The 22758-nt window shown below is 37.5% G+C and overlaps 1 protein-coding gene across 4 annotated transcripts; it reads left to right on the top strand.

Annotated features, from left to right (window-relative positions):
- The first annotated feature begins 31 nt into the window (after positions 1-31).
- FAM124B (family with sequence similarity 124 member B) lies at positions 32-22322 on the top strand. Of its 4 annotated transcripts, XM_083365082.1 has the most exons (8): positions 32-155; positions 993-1031; positions 9692-10434; positions 11477-11962; positions 14349-14459; positions 18917-19050; positions 20431-20486; positions 22177-22322. In XM_083365082.1, the coding sequence occupies exons 1-5, from the start codon at positions 95-97 to the stop codon at positions 14385-14387; spliced, it is 1368 nt and encodes a 455-aa protein (XP_083221208.1). In that variant the 5' UTR covers positions 32-94; the 3' UTR covers positions 14388-14459; positions 18917-19050; positions 20431-20486; positions 22177-22322. The 4 variants fall into 4 exon arrangements, with proteins under 4 accessions (XP_083221208.1, XP_083221205.1, XP_083221206.1 ...); XM_083365079.1 differs by having other exon boundaries at positions 11477-14459; XM_083365080.1 differs by having other exon boundaries at positions 11477-14459; positions 20435-20486.
- Positions 22323-22758: the final 436 nt, after the last annotated feature.

The raw sequence follows: 22758 nt of genomic DNA on the forward strand, positions 1-22758 counted from the left end.
ACGCCCAGAAGAGGCGGGCCGGCAGAGCGGATGGGCGCGCGAGGGCAGCGTCTCCCTTCGCTTGTGGGCTGAGGCGTCGAGCGAGGCCCCAAAGATGCCCCGAGATGTTTTCCCCGTAGAGGCTGCGTGGAGCGGGCGAGGGGCTGCTGGCGAAGGTAGGACGCTGTGTTGTTTGGTAGTCTAGGCCAGCGTTTCCCAACCTTAGGAACTTGAAGATGCGTGGACTTCAACTCCCAGAATTCCCCAGCCAGCTATGCTGGCTGGGGAATTCTGGGAGTTGAAGTCCACGCTTCTTCAAGTTCCTAAGGTTGGGAAACGTCTAGGGCAGCACCAACAGCGCCGCTTTTTTTTTGTTTTTTGTTTACCTTCTTCAAATTCTCCCCGTCGCCGTCCGGTATTGTAACGCTGCCCTTAGCTGGGCAGAACCGGCCGGAGCAGGACCGACGAGACGAGGTGTCCGCGACTGGCCTTAGCCTGGCAGCCGCTTCCTTTGTTTTCCCAAGTTTCGCCGGGGCTTGTCGTTCGTTTCCTTTCTGCACCCACCCCTCTTTCATTCCAACCCCCCCCCCCCTCCCCCAACAACTTTCAATAACTTTTCAATTACGAAAGACGATGTACGTCGGCTTTCCTCCGAAATGCGGCCTTCCCGATGCCTTGGGTTGCAAAAGCCCCTGATTCCCAGTCATTCCCGCATCCGACAGCTATTTTGGTTGGGGGGGGGGGTGATAAAAGTTGGGAGTCCAACGCTCTTACAGAATACCAGGCTGAGGAAGAGTAACATGAAGTAATCGATAAGTTTTAAATGAAGTTGAGAAGCAGTAAGGACGGTGCTTTAGACTACAGTTATCAGTCTGTCTAGTTGTAAAGAAATGTTGTATGAGCAGATCAAAGGCTTGTCTAAACTATCATCCTCTCCTGGAGAAACTATTTACTTAGATCTGTTTTCTTTTCATCACTTTATACACATTCCCTTTTTTCCCCCCAATTTATAGATGTGGAAAATCAATTTGCTGGAGAGAAAACCAATCAAGGTTTGCATTTGAGATAATTTCAGTACCGTAATAATTTGACTGTTTAGAGGCCATTTGACTCCTGACAAGTCTGGACCGCTTAAAAGAAATACAGAATGAGAAACATGCAAAAGTTATTGTAATGAACCTGCTATAATTGCTAGCCAGCTTTTTTGCTGGGGAAAAACAACATGAAGGGGATACTATGTTTATGCTTACAGGTAGTGCTCAATTTGCAACCATTGACTGTTTGAAACATTGTGAAAAAAGGTCATAAAATGGGGTGCAACTCAACTGTCTTACTTAGCAACAGAAATTTTGGGCTAAATTGTGGTCGTAAATTGAGGATTACCTGTATTTTATCTAATGGTATTAGAGATATGCCATGCATTTAACTCTGTTATGGTTTGTTTGCATGTTCATAATTTATTAAGAATGATTATGTGAAAGAGTACCTGTGGAAATAAGGGAGGTGAAGAGACAGTGAACTAGTTAGTGAAAAACAATTAAAGAGAAATGTAGTGCTGTTAGCTTACAATCAAAGAAATTCTCAAAAAATGTAAATTTATCCTTGGCCAAAGTTAGAAAAACATGTATTGTTTCATATAGTTGTGTTCTTATCATATTTAGCTGAAAGCAGCATAACTCATTAAATACAGTGGACTTTCAGAATAGATATCTGTAAGATTGTGCTTTTAAGACTGTGCTGTGTTGCACTATGAATGATAGTCTACTTCCTGCCTATTAAATGTCAGGTTTCTACTGACTCCTATTATTTCTAGGCATTTGATTTCCAATCATGTATTATCAAGTTGAATTGTTTTTTGTAATCAATCCAAGTTACATTCAAGATGGTCTTCCTTGCAGTTTTCGAGTTTTGTTTCTCTGCTGTGTTGGCAATTTTCTTTCTGGTCATGTGCAAAGAGCTTATTTTCAGTTAGATGTTGAACTGTATCAGCTACACACTAGGTAGCAATTTGAAAGTTGTTAGTAAACAAATAATTGGTATGTAATTGCCTTTGCTACCCCTTTTGCTGGATCTTTCATTGTTGTGTAGATTCTACCAGATATTAACCAATCTTCCGATTTCACCTCTTTGTAGTATGTTGTTAAACTGCTTGGCAACAAATGGATTAGGCAGATGTTTCAGTCAAAAAAACATGTAGTTTATCTTCAGCTAGTGCTGATCAGTTCTTGATCTTTGCCTTTTTCTCCATTTCAGCTATATTACATGTTATTTCATTTCACTTTTTATTTTTATCCACTACTTTTATCCAAACTGCGTTCTTGTTGTATTTCTTTGGATTGTCCCATGGTTGCATCCAGAACTGCATTGTTTCTTTGTTGTCAGGTATTGACTGGTTCACTGGAGCTTCTCCATTGTTACTTAGTAGAAATGTTTCTGATTCCATTGAATTTGGATATTCTGCATGTAATGTACAATTTGAGGTTCATTATGATTATCTTCTTAGCTAATAAAGCAGCTAAAATACAAAAACCTGCAAATAGAATTAGAATGACTGGCAAGAGAAAGCAAAATAGTACCAATAATAAGAAGTGTCTTAGGTGCAATCCCAAAACATCTGGAACACCACTTTTACACACTGGCATTAACAAAGTCACCACCAGCCTACTGCAAAAGGCAGCTTTACTTGGAATAACTTACATGTTATTGTAAGTGTGTAGTGGGGTGCCCCAGGGCTCTATTCTGGGCCCAGTGCTCTTCAATATCTTCATTAATGATTTGGATTAGGGGATAGATGGGGAACTCATCAAATTTGCAGACGACACCAAGCTGGCAGGAATAGCCAATACTCCAGAAGATAGGCGGATACAGGAGGATCTGGACAGACTCGAACACTGGGCACTATCTAACAAAATGAAACTCAATGGTGAAAAAAGTAAGGTTCTACATTTAAGCAGGAAAAATCAAATGTACAGGTATAGTATAGGTGGTACCTTGCTCAATAGTAGTAATTGTGAGAGGGATCTCTGAATCCTAGTAGACAATCACTTAAATATGAGCCAGCAGTGTGCTGCAGCTGCCAAAAAAGCCAACACAGTGCTAGGCTGCATTAACAGAGGGATAGAATCAAGATCAAGTGAAGTACTAATACCACTTTACAATGTTTTGGTAAGGCCACACCTGGAATACTGCATCCAGTTTTGGTCACCATGATGTAAAAAAGGTGTCGAGACTCTATAAAGGGTACAGAGAAGAGCAACAAAGATGATTGGGAGACTGGAAGCTAAAACATATAGGGAACAGTTGCTGGAATTGGGTATGTGTAGTTTAATGAAGAGAAGGGTGAGGGGTGACATGATAGCAGTGTTCCAATATCTCAGGGGCTGCCACAAAGAAGATGGAGTCAAGCTATTCTCCAAAGCACCTGAAAGCAGGGCAAGAAGCAATGGATGGAAACTAGTCAAGGAGAGAAGCAACCTAGAACTAAGGAGAAACTTCCTGACAGAACAATTAACCAGTGGAACACCCTGCCTCCAGAAGTGCTGAATGCTCCAACACTGGAAGTTTTTAAGAAGAGACTGGACAGCCATTTGTCCGAAATGGTATAGGGTTTCCTGCCTGAGCAGGGGGTTGGACTAGATGACCTCCAAGGTCCCTTCCAATTATTATTATTATTATTATTATTATTATTATTATTATTATTATTATTATTATTATTATTATTATTACATCCTGCGGCAATACCTTTAACACCAACAGACAACAACATCTGCCTCTTCCAGGTCCTCCGGAAGGTCTCTAGGTGAATAAAAATGCCAGAGACAGTGTAAACATTTGGTCAACTGCAACAAACTGTAATAATAACCAAAGTGCATTAACAGCTCTTCATCAAACTGGGAGTAACAATTTGATCTTTGCCACAAATCTGAGTCTTTTACACTTGAATATTTTTATTAATGACTTAGATGAATGAATCCTTATCAAATCTTCAGATGCAAAATTGAGTGAGAAAATAGAAATAAAAATTTAAACAATATGGATGGGTTGGAAACCATGTGTAAAATTAATAATACAATTTTGTACTGCTGTATAAATAGTTCTACTCTATTTTGCATTGATCATACAAACTCCAATCTGGGTGTGATATGTTAGGAAAACAAATGCAGAAAAGCACAATGAAGATGATTTGGGGGCTAAATATTATGTGGAGAGATTGCGGTAAATGTTTTAACTTTGAGGGAAAAATGGCTGTTTAAAGATTTAAAGAGAAATCATATAAAGACAGATCAATACATATTCTTGTTTGCTCAGTTTCACATCATAGAAGAATAGTCTTAACATAGGAGAAGGCAGAGGCCCACTGAAATTTAGGAAAAACTACTAAAGAGCAACTGTGGCAGTGGATTGAGAGAGTCCTTCCCATGAGCTTCTTCAGTAAATATGCTCAAATTGAAATTGGATTAATTCATTAGATTGTGACACTTTTTAATAACCATAGACATAGATCCTGTCCAGAATTAGTATCGTCAACAGCATTCATTGCTGTTTTAATAGAGTCCATTCTAAGATGATTAAAGGACTGGATACAAAAACATGTAGAATGGTTGCAGAAATTGGGTACGACCTCTCTAGAGAAAAGAAGGACTGGAGGGGACATGATAGCCGTATTCCAGTATTTGAGAGGCTGCCACAAAGAATAGGAGGATCAACTTATTTTCCAAAGCACCAGAAGGCTAGACAAGAAACAATAGATGGAAACTAACCAAGGAGAGAAACAACCTGGAATTAAGGAGAAACTTTCTGTCTTCAGAAGTTGTAGGTACTTCATTACTGGAGGTTTAAGACTAGACAGCCACCTGTCTGAAATGGTATAGGCCAGGGGTAGGCAACCTTGGCTCTTTTATGACTCGTGGACTTCAACTCCCAGAATTCCTGAGCCAGCCATGCTGAGGAGAAAGAGTGAGTTTCCAAGCTGAGCCAGGCTGGCTCAGGAATTCTGGGAGTTGAAGTCCACGAGTCATAAAAGAGCCAAGGTTGCCTACCCCTGGTACAGGCTCTCCTGCTTGAGCAGGGGGTTGGACTAGAAGACTTCCAAGGTTCCTTCCAGCTCTATTTTGATTTATTGACCCTTCTTTTTCCTTTCCTTTTTGTCTTTCCTTTTCCTCTTTTCCAACACTATAGGCTCCTCAAGGGTCTTCAAATAATGTACTAAGATATGATATTTTCAGTCCAGTTATTTGTACCTCAGCTGAAAATTCTGCATTGTTTGTCCTATTTGGTGCTTTTCATGGCTTTCTGTGATATCTTTAAAAGTCATCTGCAATAACTAAGTTCAAATGTGTTGATATTTGTTCTGCTTTTGTAAGTCTAACTTTTGCGTATATGGAGTCTCACAAGAAAAACCATAATCTGAACAATTCCGATCTTTGTAGTTATAGAGAATTTTGAATTTTGAATATTTTTCCAAAGCCTTTGTTACTACCTTACAAATCTGTTATCTGTTAGTAGTTTCTAACTACTGGATCATTTACAGTTAATGGTTAATCCTAAAATCTATCTACCAGTTTAATGTCTTCATTATCAGTTCTGATGCTAGGTACCCTTTATTATTTAATCTTGGTATATAATCTTTTTTTTTACTGTGCTCTTTGATTTTCATTACTATATTGTAGATCAGGCATGTCAAACTCGTGATGTCACGTGACATTGCATGACGTATTGGGACTTTTTCCCCATTGCTGGCAATGGGATGGGCGCAGTTTCGGCATGCCACATCCAGCCCATGGGCCGGCAGTTTGACATGCCTGTTGTAGATAATTTGCATTTTGACTATCAGCTATTTCTTGCTCTGAATTTGTATTTCTGAACTGAGTAGGGTGTTGAACTTAAAGGCACAGTTCTGTGGCATAAAGAATACTTGTTGAAAACAAAACTATAGAGATTACATCCTTTTTTAAAAAAATCTTTGGGAAATCTAATCCTGGTTTTTTCCCCACAATTTCCTGGTTGACTTTAAAATACAAAAGCTGTATGTTGGTACAGCTGTGATTTTAGCTATTCACTGACTGCTGGAGAACCAATATGGAGTTGGTACTGTGCACAGGTCTTCTTAGACTGATATTCTTATTGATTGCTAAAGTTGTTATAGGATTTGAACTAATATGAATTTTAATGAAACATTGAATTCTACTTTGAAATGCAAGTTTTTAAAATATCCAATTAAATTATTTTGCATAAACAATAGATTGCAGCAATGTGATTGTATGATGAGTAAAAGGGAAGAGAATATTCCAGCTTTTTCAGTTTCTGCACAAATAAGACCATAAATAAGAGCATGAATAAAAGAGTGAACTTAAATAGTACTGCTCAAAAGGTACAGTAATTCTTTTTAAAATATTTTAAAATTTAATTTAGAAAGAAAAGGCATTCCTTTTGGTCTCTTGTATTTCACTTCTTAGAGTATTATCCACTAGTCTGCAAGTACTGCAGTTCTTTGAACAAGGTATTTTTTGAAGCAACTAGCTAAGAAACCTGATGGCAAAGATACCATGTGTAAATAATGTGAGAAATCAAAGTAATTTGTACTGTTTTATGTATGTACTTTCCTCTAAATAGAATGAATATTGAAAAAGCACACAAAAGATATTTAAAGCTTTTAAGAACTGCCTGGCAATAGAAATTGTGACAAGTGAAAAAGTACACAGTAAAAGCCACAGCAGCTTCTGCCCACCTAGGAAATTCTTCTCTTTAAAAAAAAAAGTAGACTACAATTTTCATCATTCTCAGCCAAATAGGGATGTGTTTTGTTTTGGTTTTTTGGGTTATATGAAGCATGAAGGCATTAGGAGAATTAAATTTGGACATAACATTAATGAACCCACCTGATTAATTGCTAGTAAAATAAAGGAAACTCCATGCAATATATATTCATGGGAAAATTAGAGTTTTCAGTTAGAGCATTAGCATACACCCACATGAGAAAGTTATTCAGGAAAACAGAAAGCAAGTGATAATTAAGGGTGATAGAATAATTATTATATAGCATGATTTTTCCCACGTCTCTTTCTGTTTCAAAGCTCTCTAGACTGGTCTGGGAAATACATAGTAAAATACGTTATCAAAACAGAATTGTGAGCAAAACAACTCTTTGTATGTCCTTTACAGTTTAGAAAGGGAATTTGATACAGTAATATAATTTACTTGCTTCTAAAAAAATTGGAAGATTGGATCTATTGCCACTGTTGAGTCTTGTTATAGTAAAACAAAATACAACATATAAAATTACAGTTCTAATTTTGAGAAGAAGGGTATTGAAATACATCCCTTTTGCTCTATTTATTTATTTTTTAATTTATTTTAATTCCATTTATATCCCGCCCTTCTCCAAAGACTCAGGGCGGCTTACAAGCTTAGCAGTAGCCTTCATTCTATGTATATGCCTGCTTATTAGGGCTTTCACACACACCCCAAGCGGCATTATTACAAAGTCATCTTAATTGCCCCCAACAATCTGGGTCCTCATTTTACCTACCTCGGAAGGATGGAAGGCTGAGTCAACCTTGAGCCTGGTGGGACACGAACCTGCACTAATTGCAGGCAGCTGGTGTTACTTAAGGAGGCATTAGCCCACTGCTCCACCAAGGCTCTTGTATTTAATTTACAAGTGGAGAATATAATTTTTTGAGAGAAAAGTCACTTTGAAATTACTGCAGGACATGAAGAATTTTTGAGAGAACCAAATTTCTTATCCATTATTATTTTAAATTCATTAACTTAACACAGGGTATTGTCCTCAACTAAAGTCCTCTAGAAGGAAACAGTTTCCACCTCTGACAAGACCAACTCACTTACCCTGCAGCATAGTGGAAAAGAGATAGAAAAACAAAAAAAACAAAACTTGTCCACTGTTTGCTTAAGCTCCAACAGTCATAACATGGAACCTCTATGAATCACCCATTGTTGCTTTAACAGATACTTAAACCACTGATTTTATGTGCCACTGAGTTCTCTTGGTGATTATAAAAATCTGTTAAGCCATATGACTCTAGAATTGGGTGGTATCATTAAAAAAAATCCTTTAGAATTATCCCATCTTGGATAAGGATCAATTATAGATAATTTAACTAAAATACAGCCCTGGATCATATACATATATTATTTGATTTACATCTTCATTCACGCTTGCTGTAATATCCAGGAATTTTTCATTTTAAAAGCCAGACATGGTCCTTTAAAATTAAACTGGATTTGCTATCCACGTGTCATGTTTATTTTTCCCCAAGAGATTCTAATAATACAATGCAAGGAAAGCGTTTGATTATTTGAGAACAGTAAAAACTGCAAATGACTTTGTGATATGACTTCTGAAACTATAGTTTAGCAAGGAAACTATAGTTTAGGACAAGAACAGAGGAGAAATTCTGAATGAGAGATGACTATTACCGGTAGGAAATAAACAGTTTTAAAACAGTGTTAATGTTATGGAAATTGAGCTCTCATTTAAACTTTACTGTGGACAAGCTATGTTTCCTATCAGTGTGTTTTTGTCTAAGGAATGACCTGCCTCCAGAAGTTGTGGGTGCTCCAACACTGGAGGTTTTAAAGAAGAGATTGGAAAACCATTTGTCTGAAATGGTAAGTTTCCTGCTTGAGCAGGGGATTGGACTGGAAGACTTCCAAGATCTTTTGAAAAAGCACCTTTGGGACAATCATGAATTGGATGACTGAGAATCTCCATAGACATTCAAGATCCCTATGAACTCTGTTATTCTGTATTATTTAAATACTTGCTCATATGGTTGATGACCACCTCTCATGATTTGGAACTACTTAGTCCATAGGTAGTTTTGTTTCAGCTGCTCAAAAGCAGCTATCTGTTCTGAAATATCATATCAGAGTGTTTGGCATTTTCAAGGTTGATCCCAAATCCGTGAGCTGGTAACTAGCTCACAAACCTTTTCAGAAGGCAGATACATTCAACTCTTTAGTGTGAGAAAATGAGCCTCTGGAATAACTGGAACAGAGCCAACTGGCATTGTAAGAAGCAGCAGTTATCAAACTGGCATTTAGAATCTGTTTCCTTCACGTCTTGTCTTTCCTGACTGACATTCTTCCTGTTATCTTTGGTATTCACTTTGACTCTCTGTAATTGTCCAATTTCCTTTCTTCTTTTAAAAGAATGGTTTATCAGCACAAGCCCAGGAAGGGTGTTGTCACAGGAAGATTGCTGCCTTCGTAAAACGGGCAATGCACACAAAGATGGAGGAAAAAAATCTGAACCTTTAAAATGCAAACATCATCTTGTATTTACATTATTTATATAATATAGGCAGAGATATCTTTTTACCCTCCCTAAAATTCTGATAATTTACCCCAACTTTTTTCCAGATGTAAATGTACAGCCCTGAAAAATTTGAAGAAGGGCATTTGAAAGCATGAAATTGTATAGTATATTGAGCTCTTGCTTGATTTAAAGGATAAGAGACTTTACTGTATTTTCCTTTTTTCCACTACTTGGACTTCAGATCTAATATACAAATAATAAATCAAGATGAAATTGTGGGTCTGCTTTGTACAGACATTTGTAAAGCTTAGAGAATTGCTTAAATGAGAATTAGCTGGGAAGAGTGGGTTTTATTCTTTTTAACATGGTTGTTGTACAAGTACGATCTTATAATCGATAAAGCATTGATTATGTTACTACTTGTATCTGAAGGTCACGGTGCAATGGATGTGACAGGAGATTCCATGAGGATGACTGTGCACCTGCTTGCCAACACTGGACATGCAATACATTTGCAACAAGCTCTTGATCAACTTCAAGAATGGATCTGCCTGGATGTTCGCCTCTTTCTTGTCTCAGAATGCCCTTCTCCCATTAAGTATTATGAGACATATCGCCAAAAGAGTTTCAGGTTTCCTAGTACTTCTGTTCTCCTTTTTTTGCATGAGGACTTTGGAGAAGAACGGTTTTTCCAGGTCCATGACTTCTTTCAACATCCACCTTGGCAGCCTATCCACATTGAGTGTCCCAGCAGGAAGCTATCCCTCCATGCCCTTGATCATCAGGACTTCTATGGACTGGATGAGCATATGCCGGTATGGGGCCTGAGACAAGTTCACTATGGCATGGAAATCCTTCGTGTCACTCTCTATTGTAGCTTTGATAATTATGAGGATGCAGTAAGACTTTATGAGACAATCCTGCAGAAAGAAGCCTCTGTCCAAAAAAGCAGCTTCTGTGCTTTCTTACTGTACACAACACAGAGCCTCGTGGTTCAGCTCTGCTTGAAGCAGCTGCCCTTGGGGATGAGTGTTGACCTGAAGGAATCTTCAGTATTACAGTTCAAAGTGCATGAAATTGGACAGCTGGTTCCACTTTTGCCCAATCCTTGTGTCCCAATAAGCAATACTAGGTGGCAAACGGAAGACTATGAAGGAAATAAGATCCTGCTGCAGGTACTTGTTGTCACTGCAATAGATACCAAAAGACATGATGGTAGAACTTTTGTATTGTCCTTAGCATGGATATTATGCAATAGCTGATACTGCTATTTTCACAGATAAGATCATTCTTCAGATATATATTTATTTGATATTTGGTATGGCTGTACAGAGTGATTGTAAAGGCATTTTATTCATTGGGATAAGAAACCACTTTGTCCCACTGATTGATTATTGATTGATTAACCATATTTGAAGTATTGAAGCAAGAATGTCTTCCAGAAAACCTGGTGTGATTCCTCTGAAGACTTACAGATGGTATGTCCATTTAAAGTGCATGTGGTTATGAGTTTGGAAACCATTCAAAGCCAGACTTTCTGAAGGTTGCCACTGATTTGCAATCACAAAATATTAATGTTCTTTGCAATTATATATTAATTAAACCTTTTAAAATTCTGTCTTATTTTGCAGTTATTAAAAGACAGACAAAATCTTTCAAAAAAAACATCTGGACTTCAGCGGGCTTATGGTTAATCCAATGACATGTAAAGTGAATGCCTCGAATTACAGGCCTTGTAAAAATTATCATAAGCATGTACTGTATAAACAAGTAGACCAATAAAAATAGAATTGGTGAATAGAACATTTTAGGGTAACAATTTATCCTTTGATTTGGTATAAGCGATGTTATATCTTTTCAGTGTTTGCTTAATTATTCCCACTGCTGTCCCACTTCCTCTGCCTCCTCCCCCACCCCAATTCCATTTAAAGCTAAGAATGTGCTATTCTTACCTATGTCCTTAGTAGAACCCTTTAATTACTGATTTGTGGTTGATGGTTTTATAGCAGGAGTCTTCAAACTTGGCCCTTTTATGACTTGTGGACTTCAACTCCCAGAATTCCTCAGCCAGCGTGCCTGGCTGAGGAATTCTGGGAGTTGAAGTCCATAAGTCATAAAAGGGCCAAGTTTGAAGACCCCTGTTTTATAGGATCAAGTGTAGATCTGACTTTATTCCTATTGTCAAGGTGCAGTTAATTTATTTATTTTTGTCCACAGGTTCAAAGCACAGGGTCAAAGCACAATGGAACTCAGCCTCTACCTCCTAATTGGCGCAACAGCACTGATGAGAAAGTGTCTCTCCATTACCACTGTGATTTATGCTCCAGTGTAATGACTCCCAGAACTGCTGTTCAGCAGAAAAACCGGACTCTTCGAGCCATGAAAAATAAAAACAAATCTGCAAGGAGGATGGTGCAAACTCCTACAAGTCTTTTCAGCCCTTCACAAAGTAGCTTTAATTCTTCCTCCAGTTTGTATAATATAGTACATTCTTCTTTGCAAGATCTAGGCCCTTCCCCAACGAACCTGGGCACTAAATTGAGACATTCCAGCCATGAGCTCTGGCTATGCCAGAACAAAGCAGAGGAGGAGGAGGAAGAGACTAATGTTGACACAGGCAAGAGAGTAGTACCTTTCACATGTGCTAACTCTCCCCTAAACAGATTTTCAAGGGACTTACAAAAAGAACTTCTTCAGTCCCAGGTACCAAGCAGTTCATTTATGGAAACAGGTTTGGGTTCTGAGGACAGGAACTCTCTATTGTCTTTGCATATTGCTGAAATTAATAAAAGATCAGGATTTAATCCTTTTCAGCTGAGCACATCAGGAGCAAGTGATGGGAATGAGAAAGATGAGGAAGAGTTTTTTATATGATTTGAAATTTCCATGTGTCTTTTACTGCCTTATTTTTGGAATATCAGAAAGTACAATTGATCTGAACTTCTGTATAAATAATCTGGCAGTGTAATGCTACCTTTTTATATTAATACTACAAAGAAAGGTTTACAAAGGTTGTTAAGAGAGCAAAAAATGTTTATGGATTAAAGTTAGAACTTGGGAAAGAAAAGGAAGAATTTTGCAATATAAATTTCATGTACTGGAGAACACTGCTCAATAGATTGGAAGAAGCCATTCATTTTAATGCACCCCATAAATTTACAAATCTAGGAGAAAAACCGAAATCTAGGAAAGCTAAAAGAAATTTGGGAGGCATCAAGTTGGGATGATGAAAACAGTGCTTTATTTAATCTTAACTCATCTGACTCATATGGGAAGCTTGTTAGTTCTTGGGTAAGGCCTCCATGAAATATCCTAGAAGAAAGCAATGGCAAAAAATATTGCCACCAAGAAAATTCTTGGACACTTTTTGTGAAATCATGAAGATTCAAACTTAACTTTTCCATACCATAGAAATGGGTTTAAAGGTATAGAAAACCAAATAACTATTGTCATTTTGTCATAATTACTATGCTAAATCTATCCTCATTTTCCCCGTGCTTCCTGTACTACATCTTGATGTCAGAAGTATATGAAAATGCAACTTTGGGTCTTGGGGACTGATGGCTTTCCATTGTTAAAAATGGAACTTACAAAGCAGAGGGGCATTCATAAATCTGGCTTCTAATGTCAATCCAAATGCAAAACTGCTTAGAATGGGCAAGATTAGACAATATGTCTAAGGCCAGGATAAATGCTACAATTCATTAAGCATAAATATAAGTCAACTTATAAGATAAACTGATTATTCTATCCACTTATTTTCATTACATTCATATTGAAACCTAGTAGCAATTTTTCCAGATTGCTCTGGAGAATATATCAAAGCTCATTCTGGAGTCCAGTTTTTGCACCTTGATGGAAAATGTAGTGCTACTGTTGTGACTACTGTAGGAATATTTCTTAAGCTATGGGCTACTTATGTCTAACTGATGATACTTGATAATGAGTCCTAGAGAACAGGAAACAAACACTCAGCTTGTTACACCATATTCATTTCTCAATCTGTTTATCAGAGAACTTAGATATATGATCAGAAGGCTGAGCTATATTCAGAATGATAAATAACTATAAGAACTATCGCAAATATAGGTGTGACTTTGTGCACTTGCTTTAACAGATGAGTTAAATTTGTCAATAACGAATTGTTATCTATATTAGTAAAGTAATATTGTGCTATCAATGTATTGATTGTCATTACAAATATTTTTTTCTACTGCTAGGCAGAGGTGGAAGGTCTGAGGCTCTCAAATCATATGTGACACCGAAAAGCCTTGGGTGCCCCAGATATCCCCAAAGATATTATCAAATAAAAAGTTTAATATGACAGAAGCTCATAGATTAAATGCCATCAAGTCAATCTGAAGGGGGGATGCGCATGTGCATGCTTGCCTGCCACTTTGTGTGGCTTGGTTTTGAACAGCTCACGACCCAGTAGTGGACCGGGGATTGGGGACCCCTAATCTAATTAACATGCCAAGTATTGTTTTGCAGCCCACAATGATTTTTAATTGTTCATTGTGACCCTTTCCCCTCTACAAATTATACAGGTCTGATCTAAACACATCCCAGCACTTGAATACCTTTTCTAAGGTCCTTGTGGCTGCTGTACCAAGTGCTACTCTGAACCCAGGCTCCCCAACCCCTGGGCCATGAACCAGTATTGGTCCGTGGCCTGTTAGGTGCTGGGCCATGCAAACGGCAGGTTAGTGAGTGAAGCTTCATCTGTGCATGCGTGGGATCTCGGGTATGTGCAAAACCACCACCACCACCACAATTCCAGGAAACCATTCCCTGGTGCCAGAAAGGTTGGGGACTGCTGGTCTGAACTATATTTTTTAATTACTTGTCCTTTTTTAGTAGAAAGTTGATTCTGTAAAAGGCAAAGACTATTCACCACTTCAATATTTTCATTGTCAGGTGCAGGAATTATGCTTGTAACTATTGTGTGACAGAAATTTAAGTGAATGATTAATGTCATTTTAATTATGTTTATAGTATAAATGAAATTAAATCAATATTATTTTAGAATTGAGCCTTACTGGTTGCACTCAACAAAATGTTGTTTGGAAATGGGCGTATTTTTTTTTAGCAAAGTGCAAGTAGCAAGACCAGAGAAGCTGAGAGCTAGAAGAAGTGCAGCCAGTGCGAGAAGGCATTTGAAGCTACATACAACAATATTGTGAAGCAGAATCAAGAGGAGGTATTGTCATCTCTCCATTTACAGTTTCCTTCCTTTCTCAGATGAAAAGACTGACTCACTATAGAGTGCTTCACTATGCTTACAAACTGTGTGAACAAAACTTTTGTTTCAAGCCTGAGACAAACCGCCATGTTATAGAAATTCAGATGCTTTTATGTCCCACCCTCCCATCTTCTTAAGTTTTCAATGAAACTTCATTTCCAATAATCTTTCTTCCATCCACCCCCTGCTTCCCCTCAGCTGTTACTGATATCCCATCATGGCATATCTCACTGGCCTTCCTTCCCAATCTTCCATTCTCTCCCTCCCCCCTCAACCTCTGCCACCAAAGGATCGGCTTGTGAACCTCATTGCAGGAGTCTCCCAATCATTTCTGGCTCAGCTGCTTCTTCCTGCCTCCTGTCAGACATCACTACAGATTTCCTTCCTATTTCTTGTTGATGCACACACTTCACACTAAACACTTCTGCCCATCAAAGAACTGTATTTCAGGTCACACCTGAAATAAAACAACCCCAAATTGTTTCAATATTTTGTTTTTAATATCCAGGTTCAAATTTCCATTTTATCATGAAATTCACTGGCTTTGGCCATTCATTCTCTCTAATGAAGTTGTTACTATAAAATAAGAAACAGACCTCATCAACTTACAGAAGGAGGGAAGGAAGGAGGGAAAGAAGGGAGGAGAGGGAGGGAAACTTGAACAATTTTAAGACATCTTAATTCCAATAAATAGGTTCTTAACTGTTCTCACAAGCTGATTTTTGAATGCATTATTTTAGCTAAACAAAATTAATAATGCAATTGCCCTGCTTTGAAAAGGATCCAGGGCTGAACCAGGTGAGAAAGGCATTTGCCTGAACTTTATTTTTGTACAGGTTCAAAAGTAAAGGCTTAAAAATGTACATGGAAGTCAGCAAAGTTAGCACTGGCTGTCCTTATTATAGATGAGGAAGAAACAGCATCACAGATAATACATAAACATCAGTTGCTAACCAATCAGGATAACAGAGTGGGAAGGGACCTTGGAGAACCTCTAGTCCAGGGGTCTTCAAACTTGGCCCTTTTATGACTTGTGGACTTCAACTCCCAGAATTCCTCAGCCAGGCACGCTGGCCGAGGAATTCTGGACGTTGAAGTCCACAAGTCATAAAAGGGCCAAGTTTGAAGACCCCTGCTCTAGTCTAAACCTCTGTTCAGGCAGGAACCCTATATGATTTCAGATAAATGATAGTCCAATTTCTTCCTAAAAACCTCTAGTGTTGGAGCACCCACATCTTCTGGAGGCAAGTGACATTTTCACCTCTGAAGCAGTTCATTTAAAAACCAATATCAGAGATGGTTACTATATATTCAACCAGCAGTTTATTTCTTAAACCTGATCCACCTTGTATGCTAAACTGTCTCCATAGATATAGCTAGTAGGAATTCCATGGAGAAATTGATCACTGTTTTGACAATGTGAATATTTCCTAAGCACTAAGTTACTTCCCCCAAATGTTGCCAACTAAATCTTTCCTGAAAATCTATTCTACCTCAGTTCTTCCAGAATGGCGAACCCGCATAGATATTCATTATTCTGAAGAGTTGGCACTAACCATGCCAACTAAATAAGAGAGATGCATAGACTTGTGACGGCCTGCATAGATAAAAAAACTCATCCTAGCTGAATCATGAAAGGCTATTTTATATAATTTATTATTCCTACTAATTTTAAAGTTCTGATGATGAAACGTTAGACTAGTGAAAGGGAGGCATATGTTAGGATAGGTAGCCTTGTGCTTCCACATCTTACTATGTGTCATAGTCCCATATTTGGTCTATATGTCATAGTCCAGGGCTCTTCAAACTTGGCCCATTTATGACTTCTGGTCTTCAACTCCCAGAATTCCTCAGCCAGGCATGCATGAGTTGAAGTCCAAAAGTCATAAAAGGGCCAAGTTTGAAGATCCCTGTCATAATCCCATTCACACTGCACTTAGTATGAATTGTGACCTTATAAATAATGAACTGTTACCTCAGTCAATTCATATTACCTCCAGATAGAAGCAATCATGTTTGTATGATTAAATATTTAGAAGGAACATAGAAAGCTATCTTGTACAACTCAGGCCTAGGTCTACCAGTCTATGATATTCCAGATTTCAGAATCTAATACAAACCTGGTGAGTGAGGGCTTTAGTTCTTCAGGTTCTTAATTTTCTGAATTTCAGCCTTAACCTTCTCTAACAGTTTAGTAAAATAATGTCAGCTGCAAAGAATCAGGACCACAAGTTCGGTTCCAGTTAAGCTAATTTATTGCCCATGCCTATACACAAGAATCTAGTCAACTAATGGTCAGCATTAAATTGGTTCTAGGTAAGAGTTAACAGTACTCAAGGGAGGCTGGACTTGAACCACTTGGGGGAACTTAATAATTTCAGGCTAATTCCTCTCTTGACTGTGGCCCCAGGCTCTGCCTGTCCTTCTACAATATCAACAGATTGTTAAATAGCTGTGATAATATATTTGTCACACACAAAAAATCATTCTAAGCCAACAACATTTCTACAGATGGAATGACCTGCTTTTGTATGAATTTTTGCACAGAAGGTATATTGAGATATTTCAGTTTGTTTATCCCAGAGGAAATAACTGGATAGAAAGGAAAATGCTTAGAGTAATTTTAGAAATTAATTTAAGTGGACTGCGGTTGTTTCTCCCTCCATTGTAGCCAATTAGTATGCAGCATGACTCCCATTTTCCTGCTATCAATGAAAACATAATTTGAGGAATGTCTCAAAAGTGCTGTTCCAATATTTATTTGCAATTGTAATTTTCAGTATGAAGTCTTTGCTTCTCAACCATGCTGAGTTTAGCTCCAAAGAGCTTTATGAAAGAAGAAGAATAAAAAATGTTTATCATTATCGATGCAAAATGCTGCAGCAGTCTAAATGAACTTCAGGTTGCACTGTGCTTTAGCAGTGTGGGTGCTATTTAGTTGGTTCACAATGATGGGGAAGCAAAAGGGACATTTGGGACTGGATATAAGACAGGATGCTCCAAAGTTATAGGCTTAGTTGCCTCAGGGCACAATAACATCTTTTGTCTTGCCTGAAACTAGCAGTAGAGTTATTTCAAAAAAAGAGGGGGAAAAAAACACCTTCAGCTTGGTTGCCAAGAAACTGAAACAGTATCCCATAGCATCTTGGAAGCAAAGCAGAAGACTTTTGGAGGTTTGCCTAGTGTGTCCTGACCTGAGTGTAAGATTTTGGAGTAAGTGAATATCTGATGATTAATGTAGAAAGAAGAATTAGTTTTATCCTGTCCTAAACATACCATTATATCCTGTATGCTGCCTGAGCTATATCTGCCATATATAAAATGACAAGTTGCTTATAAATGACCTGAATAAAACATAAATAAAGATCATGGTGCTGGAGAAGACTCCTATGAGTCCCTTGGACTGCAAGGCGATCAAACCGGTCAGTCCTAGAGGAGATCAACCCTGACTGCTCTTTAGAAGGCCAGATCCTGAAGCTAAAACTCAAATACTTTGGCCACCTAATGAGAAGGAAGGACTCACTGGAGAAGAGCCTAATGCTGGGAAAGATTGAGGGCAATAGAAGAAGGGGACGACAGAGAATGAGGTGGCTGGATGGAGTCACTGAAGCAGTAGGCGTGAGCTTAAATGGACTCCAGAAGATGGTAGAGGACAGGAAAGCCTGGAGGAACATTATCCATAAGGTCGCGATGGGTCGGACACGACTTCGCAACTAACAACAACAACAACAAAGATCATCCAGAGGTAGGAACAGAAACTGCAGCTGTGGACAGGAAGGACTGTAGCTAAGTCTTAAGACTATAGCTTGCTTAAAATGCTAATACAAACTGGGCAGAGCTGGCTTGTTGAAGTTAACATGAATCTCCACATAAGACTTGAACAAGAAAAACAAACATTTGGAACTTGTAGCTGCATATGGGTGTAGAAGTACTATGCAGATTTGATTCATGATAAATTGTAGTTTAGCATCTTTTCTCAGTATGGCATTGAGTTAGGCATTCAGACTTGATACCAGTGTTTTGTGTTACATTTTATATAAGTGGAAAGTTTTAATATTTCAGAGGCTTTACCAACATCAGTAGCTCAGTCACAGTAGAGCATGGAATATATTGAGAAAAGGCCAGCCTGAATAATTGGTTTCTAGAGCAGAAAAAAATGGAATTTATGTGATGTTTTGATGCCTACTATCTCCTAGGAAGCTTATTGCTTGATAAGAAATGCATATTTTATGAAGTTTTGTGGAGCTACGAGATAGTAGGCAGATAAAGAGGAGCGACAGCTGCTACTTTGATAGAACTTTGATAAAAAATATTAGAGCTTGCAAAATGTTTTTAAAAGGAGTTTCAAAAACACATTGGCATGAATGAAGTAGCTTCACTTTTTCCAGTCCAACTGTTTCTCCATTCATGTGCAGGTAAAGCCTCAACTTTCCTGCTTCTCAGAGAAGTATCCGGTGTGCTTCAGATGAATGTGCAAGAAAAGGGAAAACATTCAAAACAGCTGGAGAAACTTGGAAAAGCCAGTGGTACTTTGACAGTTTGAAGGAAGGTATTTCATTCATGCTGATGCATTTTTAAAAATGCTTCATTTAAATACTGTACAGAATCATAAAAAGAATATTGGTATTTGCTAGTAGTCTACTGGAATTCCACCAGTTTCATTGGTTCCTTCTTAAACTTACCTCTAACATTTTGGTACAGATTTTAACAAACTTTGAAAGTATTAATAGCATATTTTGAAAATTCAGATGGTGCAAAATGCAGTGGCATGAACATTTATGTGTGTTTCTGGCAGAACACATACCTCTGCTGCCAGTTTTTTTTCTGTATCCAATTCAAGGTGTTTGTGTTTACCTTTAAAGCCCTACATGGTATAGGACCAGGTTATTTGAGGGACCACCTTCCCAGATTTTATCTGTTCTTCCCACCAGAACCAACAATGTGGGCATGCTACTGGTTGAATCATCTAGGGAGTTACATCTGACAGGTCTTAGCAATGGGCCATCTCTGATGTGCCTGCATAGTAGATTCTTCTCACCCCTGGGGCGAGGATGGCTTCATCTCTTCTGAGCTTCCAAAAATCCCGCAAGACCTGGTTATTCCAGCAGGTGTGAGGAATCCAGGGGATGGGAAACTAGTGATGCGGCTCCATTATTATTAACATTCCTTCATCTATAATTCTTTGTTTTAGCTCTGTTCTTATAGTTGTTAAATTTTAAAAAATAATGATAATTGTTTTAGTTATTTATTGTTTTAGTTTTATTGTAGGCCACCTAGTGTCACTTGTTTGTGAGGTGGGCGGCTATATAAATGTGATAAAGATTTAAAATAATATTACATATCATGAAATTATTCACTTTGGATTATTATTTTTCTAAAACAGATAATTATTTTATTGGCTGATGAGAAGTGCAAATAGGAGAACATACAAAATTATTGGTACGTCCACATAGGAGAAATATAATACATAAATGTTAGCCAAATTTCCCAAAGGTGTTTGTGGTTGTGTTCCACCAAACAGCAAATTCTGGGATTGTTTTTTTTCCCATAATTATTGTAAAAGCAAAATTGAAATGTTGGAATCACTATTGTTTTAACATCTAGTATAGTGGCAGTGAAATAAACCAGTAACGAGTTTAGATTAACAAATAAACATGAGTAGTTTTTCACAAAAAATATATATAGTTATTTTAGCAGGGATTTTTAAAAAAAATATGGATAAAATTATAGAGGATAGAAGTATTTTAAAGAAATAAACAATAATCAGTACATGATATTTATGTAATTATGTGGGAAATGTGAATTAAATAATAAGGGTATATCAATGTGCATAATAGGCTGTGTTGAGAAAGTTGTTTATTGAATTTATCTAGAAACAGGAGAAGCTTCAATCTGTTTCTAATATAAATTAAATATTTGTTTTTTCCAGTGAGGTTATTCATATTTACTGGAATATGCTGCATCTCCATCTTGTGGTCAAAATTGGCAAGTTTTCTTGAATATTTGTTAATTGTACAGAGCAGGGTAGGCAACCTTGGCTCTTTTATGACTTGTGGACTTCAATTCCCAGAATTCCTGAACCAGCCACGCTGAGGGGAAAGGGAGAGGTTTCCAAGCTGAGCCATGCTGGCTCAGGAATTCTGGGAGCTGAAGTCCACAAGTCATAAAAGAGCTAAGGTTGCTTACCCCTGGTATAGAGTATCTTTCATAACATTCCTATGATTATTTCACACACCTGTTATTTGGAAAAGTTGCTCAGAATTTATCTATTCCTTCCATATACCACACACAAAGTACAAAAGTATCTCTGCTGAAAATATTTGTATATGTCAACAGTTGACATCTGCTGAGGTTTTGGGCTGTGTTTCTGTGTATCTCTGATGTTAACCTGTTGCTGTTTATAAGAGGGCCACGAGCCTGGTTGGCTTTCTCTGAGCAAGGGTAGCTCAACTACTCAAGTACTGAGGCAGAACAGATACCAGCTCTGTCTATACTGGCAACATTGCAACATGAAATAACAGATTTCACAATATCAGCAGTTCATAAATAGTAAATACTTTATTTAAGGGAATAATATAAGGAAGAGCTATTTGTTAAAGTGGAATAGTGTTAAATTCAAACGGGATATTATACTACAATGATGATGGCCATTTTATGCACATACAAAATACAAAGTGAACAGATTTGGAATATTAGATCTGATATTCACTAAACCAAGGTCCATTAAATCAAGGGTTTGTTTAATTTTTTTCATCTCTGGTTGATCTTTAGTCATAATAAATTTAAATTTTAAATCTTACTTTATTACTCCGGTAGGGATGAACAAGCCATCTCAATCAAAAGCTAGATGGAAACAAATCTCTGATAAGAAATACCAACAGCAAAAAATGTTGATATTTTAATGTTTCAGTCTCCCAACCACTTTTTCCTCTAAGAGGGTTACCTAGAATAATAGGCACCTGAAGAACAAAGTATAACACTGCAGAAGTGAAATATGTTATACTGAAAACCCAGGTATCATCTCCCATGGCTTTACTATAGAATTAACATATAACGTGTAAAGGTGATCAGCTTGCCAATGCAAGAATGCTTGCATTGTTTACATTACAAATTTACATTATAAATTTGTTATACAAAATACAAAAAGTTTACATACAGATTTCTTACTCTTTAAAGTATTGTGAGATTCTAATGGTACAACACTATCACATCTGTTCTGGAAATGATTGAAAATTTAGAGGCAAGATAATATGGATATATGTATAGATGTTTTTGATGCAGTGCAAAGGAATGGCAGCAAACCCAGACCAGTACCTTAATCCTTTGTGTTAAACCAGAGGTCATCAAACTTGGCCCTTTTATGACTTGTGGACTTCAACTCCCAGAATTCCTCAGCCAGTGTGCCTGGCTGAGGAATTCTGGGAGTTGAAGTCCACAAGTTAAAAAAGGGCCAAGTTTGAAGACTCTTGTGTTAAACGAATGGCACAAATAGCACAATCAAGATATCCTTAAGCAGTGACTCAGAATGCCATAGCAGAGCCCATAGCACTAATATAGAAACTGACAAGGCAGATGGTAGATTTTAAGTCAGCACTGTATTGTATGGGGTGAAAGGCAACGGAAACCACTTTAATAGGAAAATTCTTAGATTGGTCTGTTCTTTTGTATATTACAGGAATTCCTGAACTGTTTATCTCACACCACCTCTAAACTCCAGAATTAAAATGTGCATGAAATATCTACTTTTCTGCATTCTGCCCTCACTGCTAAAAAGAACAACTATAATTCCTTCACCATCATATCCTTCTTTTTTCATTACCAACCAAATAAGCTGTTTGTTTCTGTCTTGACTAAAGAGCTAAAAAACATACAACATACAAAAGATTGGCAGCTAGATTTTTATTTCATGTAGAAATTCTAATACCTAGCATAACATTCACCAAAATTCAATATTCATATGAGATTATTTCAATTTATAACAATCTCTACACACACACAGTATTTATATATTAAAATATATTTGTTACATATCAGAGCAACATAAATTTTTCACAATTACCAAATTTGAGGTGATTTGGGTTTCTTTATGTGACATCCTAGGAGATTTCAGTTATTAATGTTGGGATCTATATAAGAGCTAAGAGCACCAAAATCTTACAGGATTCTTAATTGTAAAAATTTGGTTGATTTTTGCTAAAAATAGGGGATTGTCCAGAAATATTGCTAATCCTTGAATCAACACGTTATTCCTAGGCTT

This window comes from Vipera ursinii (assembly GCF_947247035.1).
Source record: "Vipera ursinii genome assembly, chromosome: 5".
NCBI lineage: Eukaryota > Metazoa > Chordata > Lepidosauria > Squamata > Viperidae > Vipera > Vipera ursinii.

Coding starts and splice junctions, on each gene's coding strand:
- FAM124B (XM_083365079.1), top strand. CDS start 95: ATGCCCCGAGATGTTTTCCCCGTAGAGGCTGCGTGGAGCGGGCGAGGG. Junction 1,032..9,691: donor TGGAGAGAAAACCAATCAAG/GTTTGCATTTGA, acceptor TTGTATCTGAAG/GTCACGGTGCAATGGATGTG. Junction 10,435..11,476: donor GAAATAAGATCCTGCTGCAG/GTACTTGTTGTC, acceptor TTTTGTCCACAG/GTTCAAAGCACAGGGTCAAA.